The sequence below is a fragment of the Gastrolobium bilobum genome, unplaced genomic scaffold (genome assembly GCF_033153095.1).
Source record: "Gastrolobium bilobum isolate Gb01-03AN ecotype WA unplaced genomic scaffold, APGP_CSIRO_Gbil_v1 utg470628, whole genome shotgun sequence".
Classification (NCBI taxonomy): Eukaryota; Viridiplantae; Streptophyta; class Magnoliopsida; order Fabales; family Fabaceae; genus Gastrolobium; species Gastrolobium bilobum.
Window position 1 is genome coordinate 6,327 of NW_026896988.1, and position 14,348 is coordinate 20,674.

Consider the following 14,348-nt stretch of genomic DNA (forward strand, 5'->3'; position numbering starts at 1 on the left):
AAATAGGAAAAAATGTTTCTGCAGTTAATGCAGATAAGTTATCTGCATTTATTCCCAAAACGACGCCGTTTTGATATTGAAATCTTAAAAAATTATAAATATAAAGACTATTATAACCCTGAAATAAATTAAAATTATAAATACATCATAATTTTCGCTCCAAAACGACGTCATATTGGGCTTACTGCAGATAACTTATCTGTAGTAACTACAGAAAAAACGAACCCAAAAAAATATTGTACAGAATACAAAACACATGTAGTCTTATAGTCTTGTATGACTGAAAAATATTATTAAAATAAATAAGACAGAAGAAACCACCGATAAGATAATTGATTTATGCGAGTATTGGGCCAAATCAAATGGACCTAGGCCCAAGAGTCTAGCCCACAGGATCAATGTTTAACCTCCTCCTTCGTCTGAAACAAAAAACTGAACAGTGATGTTTGTGTTGAACCACAATGGAGAAGCCATCGTCATCGAACACGAAGGGAAAAGCTTCAAACGATGGGAACATGAGCATAAGTGTGCTGAACGAGGACCTTCTTCAGAAAATTCTGGCTAAACTTCCTGCTCTATCGTTCGCTTCAGCAGCTTGCGTTAACAAATCATGGAATTCTCTCTGCAATCGCATCCTTTCTCGTCCCAAACTCTCTTCTGCGCTTTCTCTCAATCCTTCACTCCCAGTAAGTCCCCTTCCTCATCTCACAAAATTCACTCAATTGGGTATGCAAAAAAAATGAAGCTTCATGCTTCATGCTTCTGACTTTGTTTTTGGATTTTCAAAATCTCAAATTTACCATCATTTATGCAAAATTGTTTTATTTTTTATGTTACTGTTTGGTTTAACGTTGTACACGAACAGGATGCTGTGAACGAGGTTCTTCATAAGGTTCTGTCCGAGCCCATTCGACCTTGTTTTGCTATTGTCAATGTTGGAGATGGATTCGGATCGTCCAAGACTATGTTGCTTGTACGAAATTAACACCTCTATTTTTTATTTTTTTTATTTTAATACAAGGATTGTTTTTATTATGCAATTGACTTAATGCCTGTGGCACAGATTAGACAGAAATTGGGGTTCAATATTCCAGTTATTGTTGCTGTGGCAAATGGTATCATGGGAAGGGATGCTCTTACTGATGAATTTAAAGAGGTTGAATATTGATATTTGTTTCATTTTTTGTGTTATTGATTTGGTAAAATCGAGTGAACCCAGGATAATGTATGTAGGTCAAATGGGGTGCCCTTTTTGGTGGCTTTGATGATGAAGAATATGCAAGAAATATTAATGAAGGCATAGTTTTGACCATTGGCTACTTGCCAGGATTAAAAGTTGAAGCTATACCATTACTACGGCCGCAAAAGGTAATAAATTGTCATTTTAAGAATTTGGACTTTGCAGTCTCTGAAAATGAACATGTAATAGATAAACATTTTTGAAATTTCTTTCATATACAAGCGAAGGTAGTCTAATGGGAAAGGGACCCTTAAGCTGCTAAGGGTTTTTAATAATACCTTGAGTCAAGAAGAGGCAGCTTACTGCAGGAAGGTGTTAAGAATAGAAAAAGAAGATGGCTTGGTATTTTGGGTATATTATAGTCTTTCACTACACTCATACAATCTATGTTAAATAATTGAATTCAGATAAGGTCATGCTTTATCCTTTTATGATCATCAAATTTATTAATTAAAATTATTTGTGACACCAGACACCTCAAGCACCATGTATTGACAATTTTGTAATGGATATCAAGGGATATTCAGCCTCTGTCTCCGGTCGTCCATTCCCTGTTGGGATTATATTGTTTGGAGTAAGTTAACAGTTGCACACATTTTTCAATATTGATTTTATTTTATTAAATTTTATTTTTCATTATTTGTATCATTCATTGTTCTCTTTCTAACACTCGGATTTGGCTGCACAGGAAGCAAACAGTGACATGAAACTGGTTCTGGAGAAGTTGGGTGAGTGTTACTTGTATACATTTTATTTTTTATACCTATTGTTATTGTGTTTCTTTATTCTACTTTTGCTTCATATTCTTATTTACTCTTTACTTTGTATGGAAAAAAAATGAGGAAATTTGGTGTTTTGCTCGATAGAATATGAGGTTTATCTCCTCTTTTTAATACATCAACATCAACAACACCTTTAACACAAGCTAATTGGGGTCAATGGTAGATGAACTCAATGATAAATAAGAGGAGGTTAAAAAAATAAAAAATAAAAAAATAAAATTGGGAAAGGTGGAAATAAGATAAAAGACAAGAAGGGGAAAAGAAAGAAAGGGGGGTTGAAGAGGAAAAGGACTAAAAGGGGACTATCTGGAACATAGAAATAACAATCCTCTTTTTATTAATGTGTGATAAAAGAGTAAGGAAGGAAATGATTGTTTGAGTTTATATATACAGTGTTTTATTAATTTTAAGATATGATTGACTGCTTTCCCTAAATATTTTGTCACAAAATGTCTGTGGGATACATAATGGCAATTCAATACTTGAATTTAGATAGGGCGCCTGTGTATTTTGTGTTAGTTCTGTAATTGAAAACATGACTTCAATTTACACCCTTCTGCCACAGGCTTGTGCTTGAATTTTTTATTTATAATTTTTTCCGTGATGTCTTGTTTAATTTCAGATTATGCCATGCCTATGGACACAGTCGTTGTAGGTGATGAGAGAGGCTCCTTTGTATACACAAGTGGAAATGATTCTACAAACATTTGTGGTAGAAAACGGTCCACAGAAGCTGTTGCCCTTGTATTTGCTCAGGACAGAAACAGGTCTTCTGGTACTTCTCGTTATCTTTTGGGTAGCTCTTGGCTCTTTCCATCTGATGCACCATATAATTCATACAACTGCTACAGTGCATGCCATCGTATTTTACTATCAGGGGATGAGGTTTTTGTATTCCTTGAAGGATTTCAGGGTTGACAACTCCTGTTTTCTTAGTCATAAATATCTAATTTTTTGCGGGAGAAAAGTGTGTTAATCAATCCCCTATTGGGATCTAGGTGAGAAAGTGGGTTGTGGTGGGATCAATCTCCGTCTTCAAACACCAACAGGCAGCCCCTTAGTTACTGGGGAAGGCACTATGTTACACAGGTTATGGATATGAGTATCCGATACAATATGATATGGAAATACGATAATTTTTTTTATACAATTCAGATACAGGTATGGCAATATATATTAAGTGAGATATTTATATTTATTTATGTTAAAAAATAAAATTTCTCCACTTTTGATCATCTCTATCCAAGTCCCATGCGTGCTCCTTCTCCCTTGTTCATTTGGTGAGGATAAAAGTCTGCAAGATTGCAACTGTGAGAATATGCTTTGATAGAGGTAATTGGTGGGTATTCACAAATAAAAAATAAAAAAATAATGTTGGATACGGATTCGTCACTGATTTTGGGTATATGTGAACCATAGGGGAAGTGTCCCTGGTAAAGCTACCAGTCTACAGCCCCTATTGTTATTTCTTTATCATGCTTCCTACTCTTCTCTGTGCTGCCTTTATATTTGTGCACATTTTGAATAATAGAATCTGTCTGTATATGATTTTACTTCTGTGATTGTTTCGAGTGTTACAAGGAATGATATTAAGCTTACTAGTCTTTTATTTTATTTTGTTTTTGAAATTCTTAAATGTTACTCATCTTTGTTATGGATTGATTTTGCTACAGGAAATATTCAATTTCATGTTGCATTGTCAAATGGTGTATCAGCTGTGGGTGTTAGATATAAGACTGCTTCAGTTATATCAAAAAACACTGATAGTTCGACATGGTTAACTGCCAGGAGAGAAGGGCAACATGAAGTTCTTGACGGTCAGAGTATTCTACTTGATATTAACGATTTGGTGCGCAACTATTTGCATATTTTTGGAGAAAACTACAAGTTCCTCTCGTTAGGGGGAAATTAATGTTAAAAACCACTAAGAAGGAATATTTAATCTTAAGGGATCTAAATAGTTTAAATTATTAAGGACTTATCAAAATTTCTTTTAGAGAGATTTCACCTAGACAAAAATACCCTTATGAAGAAATTTGTGAGTGGGTATTGCAAGTCAATGAGTGGTTATTTGTGCTCACTAAGTGGTTAATAATTACAAATGAAATTATATCTTAGGTATCTATTTGGTTAGGCTTATTTTCAGCTTCTCTTGAGGAGAAGCCCTGTCAAACACTATGTTATAGAAGCTCTTAAAAAATAGTTTTTTTTTTGGAAGAAAAATCATGTAAAGAGCTTCTCATGAGAAGTTACTTGGAGGAGCTTCTGGCTTCTTCCAAACTCCTCTCCTTTTTAGCAAATGAGAATCGTTTATTGTTGAGTGGTTATTTGTTCTTAATAAGTGGCTACAACTATAAATAGTTTTTTTGGGGTAAAAAAATACATAAAGTTATGAAGTTTGTGAATGCTATTACTTGCTATTCAGTGGTTATAACTTTCATTAAGGGTATTTTTGTTCATTAAGTAATATATAATGGTCCTTCTCTAAATAAATTTTATGGGGTCTTAATACTTAAACTTTTTTTTGTTCCTTGAATTTAAATATTCCATTTTAGTGTTCCTTAATACTAATTTTTTCCTTTCATTTATTAGAAACCATATTACAATGCTTTCATTCATTATTTTTCCCTCCCCTATCCCCCATTTTGTAAATACTCGATAAGACTAATGCAATAAGGGGCTTAAAAATTTACTGAAATTTCAGTTTAAAAAAGAGAGAAAGAAATAATTAAAGCAAGAAAATGAATTGATATAGACTGCTTTTCTGTAATGGATTTGCAACTGATCTTTTCTTTTGTTATGGCACTAAGGTCTATACGGTCAATTAAGGAATATTATCCTCTTGTGAAGTATGATAATGTATTTGGAACTCTCCATGCCAATACTATTACTGTATCTTATTTCTTGTTGGTTTGTTATGAAGACATTCTTTAGTTAGCAAGTTTAGAGCAAAATGAAGTCCCATTACTAATTCAAATTGAAACAAGTGGAAACGAACATTATATTGTGGTCTATCTCAAAATCATTTTGTTTTCTCCAGCTTCTATGGGGGTGATAATGGGATAGTTAATCTTTATTTTGAAAATTGTTTGGAGGTTATTGAATATAAAAACCTCATTATGTGAAAAGCAAATAGCCTAGTTGAGCACCTAAATATGGCCAGGCTGTTGTCTGGCTGGTTTTACTTTTCTCTATCATAAGCATTTTTAATTTTTTTTTTGAAGCAATAACAATCGGTATCCCTGTTAATACCAATCATAATGGATAATGGAAAATGTCACGACACACTTGGGTATTAAATTTGTTAAGCTTATTTTTGTGGAAAAGACAAAAATAATATAAGCTAATGCCATCCGTTATTTTTATTTGGTAGTAAGGCTTCATATCAATTAGAAGTTTTGTAAAACTAATTTGATATAAATTTTTTGCTTATGGTTATTTTTTTCCAGTTCTTTGTATTTATGGTTTTTATTTTCTTAACTTCAAAAAATGTGGCAGCTGGAAAATCATATTGAATCTCCTGATTTGTACATTGGGGTAATTAAACATAGGAAATACTCCATTGGAGCGGAGAAGCCGATGCCAAGAACTTGTATTGCATATCATGGAGTTGTGGGGTATGACATAAAACTCTTCTCTTTTGTGGGTCTTCTACTACCTCATCGGTATTAATTTTTTGGATTCATCTGAAGAATAATCCTTTTTTAAAAAAAAGGCTGAATTGATAGAATATATTTTGCTGCAACTACCTGATAGAGTGCTGTAGCGTTTAATCCCAGTATTTCATCCACTTTGCTATTTTCAACAGCTGTTGTTAATTTTGGCTTAGCTGGCTTAGGTAATAGATGATTAATTACAGTTGTTATTGGCATGCTATTATAATGTAAGCAGATCAATCAACTAAAAGTGTTGTTGTCTAAATTTACATATTTGGTGAATTATTGAATTTTAATGTTAGTCTTAAAATTTACTTTTCCCTTTGGAGGAATCATATGCTATGTTGATAAACAATGGCAGGGTTGGCAAAGTGTATAATTATATCATATTGTACTTCAGATTCTTGGACGTTTTGAGTGTTTGGAACTATAAGAAATCTTCTAATCTGTTAATTAATTTTTTGGTATATGTACAATTTTAATTGTTTACTCTGAAGTCGAATTCAATAAAATAAAAAATGCATGTCAGCTTGACCTTCCAGTTTCTTTTTATACTATCTTATGTGACATATGGAATATGTACAGGATGAAATATAGACACACAAAAGAGTTCTGAAGATAATTGAAATTATGAGCTAACTTTGTTATAGGAATAGGATATTGTGCCCACCTTTTTTTTATGCCTACCTTACTTATCACTCTCCAACATTATTAGATCAGAATCCCAATAGAAGAAAGAAATGATAAAGGTTAGTTGAGATTCTGATCTAATGATATTGAAAAGTAGTAGGTAAGGTAGACATGGAAAAAGATAGTTAGAATAACCTATCCTTTTGTTATAGTGTTTTTATATCATTTAATTATTCATTTAAAATTACTTATTGAGAAAAATGGGGCACTAAAAGAAAAGATGCTTGAACTGACATTTGCAATGAAATTGGTATTAGCTCGGAAGCTAGACTTTGTGATAGATTTGAAGTTTTATATTGGTTTCTTTTCTTTCTGCTTATATATGTAGGCCCCATTAGATAATCGTTTTTTTTTTTACCCTTCTTTCTTGTAAATTTATTGGTCAACTTGCAATACTTGGGCTTTAAAAACAGACCAGAGCCTCTGGTGAATTGTCACCATTATCGCCATGTGACTTAGGACCATGTGATTTTTTTTATTTTTTATTTTTTTTATGAGACCCCCTATTTTCCTATCATTCCCCAGTTTATGAACTTCCTATTGCAAACAACCTTGTTCTTAATATAAAAGACTAAGTTTTCATGTTTTGAACAGAGGTGATGAAGAGTATCTATATGTTGATGGAATTGGCATCAAAACAGCAGATATCTTTCAGTTCTACCATTCAGATCCTAATACTGCGTTAGCTTCAATAACTGAGGTCAATGATGCCCTCAAGAATATTAAGCTTGGAAGAAATTCCAAGAGTTTCAAGGGTGATGGAGACAAAGATATCAATGTTTTTGGGGGTCTTATTTTTGCATGTTATGGCCGTGGTGAATCATTCTTTGGGCGTCACAACGTTGATAGCTCCCCTTTCTTGGAGAATTTTCCAGGAGTGCCATTGGCTGGAATATTTTGTGGTGGAGAAATGGTGCGTCCTTGTACCACTTTGATTGGTCAATGTCATGAAGCAAGCCCCGTCAGTTGCTGCCTGCATGTTTATAGCAGTGTCTATTTAGTGATGTCATATATTCCTCCCTCTCTGGAATATTAGATGCTGCTGATATTTCATTTTCAATATATATACATTGTTAATTTGAGGAGGATGCTGTTTTGCCCTCTGCAATCGACACATATCTGACTATCTTATGGTGTGTCAGATAATGATATTGTATTAAATGGCTATGGAGTTTATGCCATGCTATTTGCTGTTATTTCTTCGCTTTAACAATCTCATTATGAAACTGACTTCACATGTTGGGAACCTTCTTTTTCGGGTGTATCAAAACTATTGGATCAATCAAAGTCAATTTCTTATGACGATTTATGACGCATATAAGAATTGAAGGGGCTCTATCGATGAATTTTCCTTTTGCAATGAATATAATTGAATCTGTGTCCAGCTGATATGTTTTTCTGTTGAGGGAACTACAAATGGCATATCACTTTTTTATAAAAAGTGTTAAACTTTAATTGAATATAAATGAATAGCAATCCTCTTCTGCTTATTGAAACTATGATAGAACTAGAGGAATGCTTGATTGGTCGCATATTATCTATATAAGCTTTAAAATGAAATTATATATACTACTTTCTTGAAAAGTGCCACAACCGTCTTCATACATTACTTCATTTCCCACACTTGAACAAGAAACAGGGAAAAATAAGGATTAAGAAAAAAGGGACAAATGCAGATACATTTGTCACAACTTTCTTGGAGATCTTTTGCATACCCGCAGTACTCTAGTTATTAGCTTTCAAAGTTCAATCTTGAGCAATCCTGCAACACAATCCAGAGTACTAAGACATCCAAACAAGTTACAAAAACGAAGTAACTGAAACCAAGGAAAAATGTCTAGAATTTCAGTACTATCAACTATGATAATGATTTATGTACCCCCTAACTCCAGTAATTTTAAATGATTAGCTGACCTTAGAAATCCATTTCATTCACTTACTTCCAATGTTCTGGAACTCGAACTGTGATCTTCCAATTCATGCAGCTTGAATTATACACATATAGAATCAAATGTCAAACATGAATGTGCAGTGCACACAATAATGTTAAAGATGAAATAAAGCTGAATTAATCAGTTCAACAAATAATAAAACAACATCTACTCCTGTTACAGGAGGCTCACTTTTTTCTGAAGATGAGTGTTATCCTCTTTTAGGACTCTAATCTGCATCAAGACAAAGCAATAATTAGTTTTTCTTCATGCATATATTATAACATAAATCTGCGTGAAGTTAATCCTAAACTTAGTGAATGTATATAGCAAATTCAAGTTATAAACGGTGGTTAATAATGTGCCTTCTGCATTCACACTTTTATCAGTGGTTAAAGTCCGTAACAGTTTTACTTATAATCTTACCCTTTTATTAAGCATTTTCTTATTCTCAGCAATGACGTGTCTCTGTCCAGGAAAAACAAAAATAATTCAAGTTAGACAAATATGCACTAAGTTTCAATATACAGATAGGTCCATCTGATGTGATCTTGTCTTAAATGATAAATTGGCTTTCCATTTTCAATTCATTATTTATGCAAATGTGAAACAGGACAGTATAGCTTGGAGAACATTACTCATATGCTTAACTATATTTTCTAAATTTCATCTAATTATGCAAAAGCAAGCTTACGTGTCATATACATATTTACCATTTTAGAGTTGATGCGTTGAATTCCAGTACTCAATTGTCGTTCTAGTTGATTCAATTCTTTCAAGCCTAGTGCTGACAGATCCTCTCCTGCTAAATGCCTAAGAAAAAAACAGTGATGCAAGGGTTATATAAGTGTGTGTCCTTTTAAAGGACACAAGTTATGTCATTTTAGTTTTTAACACTATGTATTATAGGTAGTATATAGTTATAGAGAAAGTATATTTACAACATATTTTCGTTTACAACGTCTTATAATCACATCTTAACCATTGATTTCCGCCAATCTAACGGTTATAATTTATTGGGAATTAGTAATTAATTAATAATTGTTACCCAATAAATTATAATCGTCAGATTGACAGAAATCAACGATTAAGATGTGATTGTAAGATGTTGTAAACAAAAATAAGTTGTAGGTATAACTTTCCTCATAGTTATAATATGAAAAGTTATTTATTTTTTCTCTCCACATCAGTTGAAGTGACTGAGGTGAGAGGAAAAAAATTCATATTAACACTATATATTACTCGTAGTACATAGTGTTAAAAATTAAAAATACACAAGATTGTGTCGTTTAGAAGGACAAAGTTTTTTTTTCATATATATATATATATATCAAAGACGTACTTCAGTCTTGCTTCCATGTTGCCTACCGATCTCCTTAGCTCATCAATTTCAGTCCTCCAAGCCTTTCAACACCAAAAGACACTCAGCAATTAATAGAAGTCAAATTCAAACACATAAAGGTGAAATTCAAAGGTTCAAGCAAGCAAATCATTTATGTACTTGAATCAATTGCAGTACTCAGATCAGCTAGCAATAATAAATATGTCTATACGAGGAAAAAACCCATCAAAGACTTGAATCAATTCATAAGCATATATTTATTAGATATTTTTTTTTAGGGTATACCCAGCCTAATTACCTCTTTGAGGCGAGTCAGCCACCGGATATCCCTACAAGTTTTAACTCTTTGAGCCAGCTATGAGACTAATCCCAAGTCGGAACTTAGTAATAATTAAAGCTCATTACCCCTCCTCAAAGATATATTTGGTGTTAATCGAATTATTATTATTTTTTATTTTTTATTTTTTGGTATGAACCTAGAGGTATCTCCTCCTCCAGTCACCTTGTTCTCGGAATACAGCCTCAAAGGCTACTTCCTCATTAAAAGAGAGGGTGCATTGAGCTTTGCCACCAGAGGAAGGATAAGACTAATCCCCCATTGAAGAGAGAGGCGATTCCTCTTGACCCCAAAGATTTTCTAAGAATTTACTTGGGTCAGGGTTTGAAACCCTGACCCAAGTAAACCCTTAAGAGCTTAGTTGTCATAGCTGAGCTACCCTTGGGAGTTTAATCGATTTATTTAAGTATACATAAAACCACTCCCCATTAAGTATGGGAAGATAAGGATGAGGAAAATCTTTGCACGTATTATTGTTGTATTTTACAAAGAGGCTGTTTTGTAGACTTAAACACATAACCTTTAAGTGACAAAGAAGCTGCTTTGTAAATTAAGAATGAGTGTTCAAATATCTGCATGAAGTTAGAGAGACCAAGTAGAGCAAAATAAATTAAACAATATACCTCTACAGTTGTCATGTGATAGACATTTAACTGGGGCACTCCAACATGACAACGATACCTCGAAATGGTCCTATGCATGCTGCACCAATCATCATAGTAAACATAAACATCATATATTGTAGAAACATGGAATCATAAAATTCTATTTAGCATCATAATATATGTGTAAAGGTTGAAAATAAAATATGATTACTCGTGGCTAGCAAATTGGTAACCCTTTCCAGATGAAGAGAAAACAACAAGGGCAACTTCAGCATCACACAAAATGGAGAGCTCGAAGGCCTTCTTGATTAGTCCATTTCTTCTCTTTGAGAAGGTAACTTGCCTACTTGTTGGGTTCTCAATTCTGTTCAGCTCCACTTTCCCTCTTCCCATTTCTACTTTCTTTGTGGCGTCTATAACATTTTTTATTGATCAACATTAATTTATATTGATCCATGAGAATTGGAAGCTGATTTTATAATGTTAGGGGACGAATCAGAATTCGACACCCTGAAGATACAGTGCATGGCATAATGTAGCCCAAAGGACGTCCTGACTTTGCTTGACGCGACTTCACTAGCAAATCTTTTTATGAATTCATGAATCTAAACTCATTAATCATTATTATTGGGACCTTTACAAATTCAAAGATCATGTGGAAAATCAATACCAGAGACATAAAATTTTAATTCTGGACTCGCCCTGCACTTGAGATTAGGCTCAAAGAATCAAAAAACTTGTGGGAATATCCAGAAAGCATACTCGTCTCAAAGGTGATAATTAAATAATAAAGAAAAAAATCATGTGGATATATCCTTCTTGACAAGTTTTCAGTAGAATATAGTGAAATAATGATGTAAAATTTTACCTTTACAAATTTTTCATGCCTATTTTACCTACTATTTTTCAATACTGTTACATCAGAATCTCAACTAACTTTTTCATTTCTCTCCTCTTAAAATTTTGATATAATAGTGTTGGAGAATAACAAGTAAAGTAAGTATAAAAAATATAGATAAAATAACTTATCTCTAAAAAATAATGATGTAAAAACATACTTAAATATTGGGATGCACACATTTTGGTTCGATTCAGTTCAAAAGTGACTCAATTAGGATAAATCAAATTGGTTTTAACAAGTGGTTTGGCCTTTGAGCCAATTTGAAGAAAATGGTTCATTTCTTAAGTTGGTTCCGAAAAATGTGGTGCGGTTCAATTTGGTTCGCAGTTTAGTTTGGTTCATTTAATTTTTTTTACACTCCTAAAATAGATATGGTTTAGTTCAGTTCAATTTTTTAGACCTAACCGAACTAAATTGGTAAAGTGATTTGGGTTTTTGAGTGGAACCAATTTTGAAAAAATAGTTCAGTTTTTGGACCGGTTCAAAGAAAGTTGTTCGGTTCTTGAATTAGTTGTTAAAAATATATAAACCATTTAAAAGGTTATCACCTAATAGCTTAAGTTTCTGGATTAAATTAGTTATTTGCCTAATATCAGAGCCTCGGTGTCATGAGTTCGATTCTCACTTTCTCTTGTTTAATTAATATTTATATTTTTTTAACTGTTTGTTAAAAATTTAATTTAATTTTTTAAATAAAATCTATATGATTATATATCTTTAAAATATATTTTTCATAATATATCGAAGTGTTCAATGATTTATAATAATTAAATTTTTTATAAATAAAAGTGTTTAACGATGTTAAGCAAATAGTTGGTTAAAGAAAAAAAAAGAGTGAAGTGTAATTTTAGATAAGTTTAAAATTTGCTGTAATTTTAACAAAATTCAAAGTAATAGAGTGTAATTAACTTTTCTTTATAAGATATTTATTTGTTCTTTTAAAAGTCCAATGTTCTCTGGAGAGCATTCTTAGGGTTTTTAAAAGTATTTTATGTTAAAAATTCCAATCAGTACTCGATTCTTTTTTTTTTTTTTTGGGGTAAATAGTACCCGATTCACTACAAATGAAAATAAATTTAAAACAAATAGTTATCAAAATTTTGACCAAATTAAAAAAAATAGTTAAAATGTACATTGGTTGATTCAGAACTGAAAAAAAAATAACAAAATAATAAATCATAATGATTCCTAGTGAAATTAGAACCAGTTCATATATTAAAAAAAAAACTTGGTATATGATTGTTTGGCTTTTGTGGTATTAAATTGTATTAAGATTTGACATATATCTTAATGATGAATTTATAACTCACAACAGCTATTGTCACAATTTAGGCTCTCTGTCCCATTTGAGATTTTTATTCCTTTAATTTTTTAATTTTGTACTTGATTCACTGTATTTATTAATGGAGATCATTTAGTGATGCAAAGAAAATTCAACATAACTGAGTGTCGCGACCCTCTCCTGCATCACTCACACATTTTTTCTCTATTGAGTGACGCCCCCTGGTCAATGTTATTAAAATCGGTTCGGTCATTGACCCGGTCGAGGTACCGGGTCACTGGTCACTGATTCAACCAGTGGGTCACCGGTTCAACCGCATAACCCGATGATTGTATGTAAATCTATAATTTATATTAAAAAATTATAAACATACTCAAATAGCTGAAAAAAAAATATTATAAATTCAATATTTTAATATAAATAATAATAAATTATACATTATTGTCCAAAAAAATCAAACAATCATATAATGCTTGTGATATTGATGTTTCAGGTTCAATAAACGACATCTCTAACTATGAATCAAATCAAAATTTCCTGCATAATGCATAACTGAGATAATATTACTATTGTACGTACATAACTTATGTAAGCCAATAAGTAACAGATCACTCAATGATTTTTTTCAAAAACTTCTTTTTTCTGGAAATGTTATTTTAAAAAAACTCAGGCCGGGTCACCTGAATTTACCAAAACCGACCGGGTCGCACCAGGTCTGGTACTTGACCGATTCAATGTAATAACTGAACCGGTCAGATGACCAGTTCACCAAGTTCCAGATCAGCCCGGCTGTTCCAGTCCGATTTTACAACATTGTCTCTGGCACTCACAGTATTGTGCTAAGTGGCACAATCTCGTTAATCCTGTTACCATAAAACTTCTAAAGACCATAACTTTTGATTCGGGTAAATATATATATATATATATATATATATATATATATATATATATATATATATATATCTGATTTGGATACCCGAGTCAAAAGCCATGGCCTTCCAAAATTTTATGGAAATGGGACTAACGAGATGTGTCACTTGGCACAATCCTGTGAGTGTCGGAGGGGGGCGTCACTCATTTGAAAAAAAAAATTGTGTGGGTGACGCAGGTGCGGCACTCAGTGACGTTGGATCCCTCTTGCATTACTAAACAATACCTATTGATAAATAACGATAATTAAATACTAAATTGGTACATTAAAATCTCAAAAAACCCAAATTGGTCAAAGAGCCTCACAATTTATTTGTAAAGTATCTTAAATACTTTCATAATTATATATTTGTTTATACAAATGGTTGGTGATGTGTGGTATGAGAGAGAGAGTAAATTTTTCTCTTTCTAAGTCAATTATTTGAACATGGATCGCCTATTAACGGACGACACGCAGAGATCATTGATTTGAAACCATTTTACAAAATCGAAATTTCTTGTACGGAAAAAGTGTTTGTCTTTTCAAATGATATAATTTATGTCATTTTACTTTGATAAAGAGGTCCATACCTTTATTTTTTTTCCACTCTCTCCCCATGATCTATCTTTTTCTCTCACTTAAAATGACATAATTTTACATCCTTTAAAATGA

General features: G+C 32.4%; 2 protein-coding genes across 3 annotated transcripts; one reads left to right on the forward strand and one right to left on the reverse strand.

Moving 5' to 3' along the window:
* Positions 1-449: 449 nt before the first annotated feature.
* Positions 450-7,650, forward strand: LOC133303238 (F-box/LRR-repeat protein At5g63520). 2 transcript variants are annotated; one of them, XM_061503118.1, is made up of 10 exons: positions 450-686; positions 866-973; positions 1,064-1,156; positions 1,234-1,368; positions 1,713-1,814; positions 1,929-1,968; positions 2,645-2,797; positions 3,696-3,871; positions 5,521-5,639; positions 6,963-7,650. In XM_061503118.1, the coding sequence occupies exons 1-10, from the start codon at positions 462-464 to the stop codon at positions 7,402-7,404; spliced, it is 1,593 nt and encodes a 530-aa protein (XP_061359102.1). In that variant the 5' UTR covers positions 450-461; the 3' UTR covers positions 7,405-7,650. The 2 variants fall into 2 exon arrangements, with proteins under 2 accessions (XP_061359102.1, XP_061359103.1); XM_061503119.1 differs by lacking the exon at positions 450-686 and having other exon boundaries at positions 920-973; positions 1,069-1,156.
* Positions 7,651-8,107: 457 nt separating this feature from the next.
* On the reverse strand, positions 8,108-10,976 carry LOC133303237 (truncated transcription factor CAULIFLOWER D-like). The gene is made up of 8 exons (XM_061503116.1): positions 10,795-10,976; positions 10,602-10,680; positions 9,642-9,703; positions 9,013-9,112; positions 8,726-8,767; positions 8,492-8,533; positions 8,309-8,353; positions 8,108-8,185 (listed from the first exon to the last, which is right to left on the reverse strand). The coding sequence occupies exons 1-8, from the start codon at positions 10,974-10,976 to the stop codon at positions 8,108-8,110; spliced, it is 630 nt and encodes a 209-aa protein (XP_061359100.1).
* Between the last annotated feature and the right edge of the window lie 3,372 nt (positions 10,977-14,348).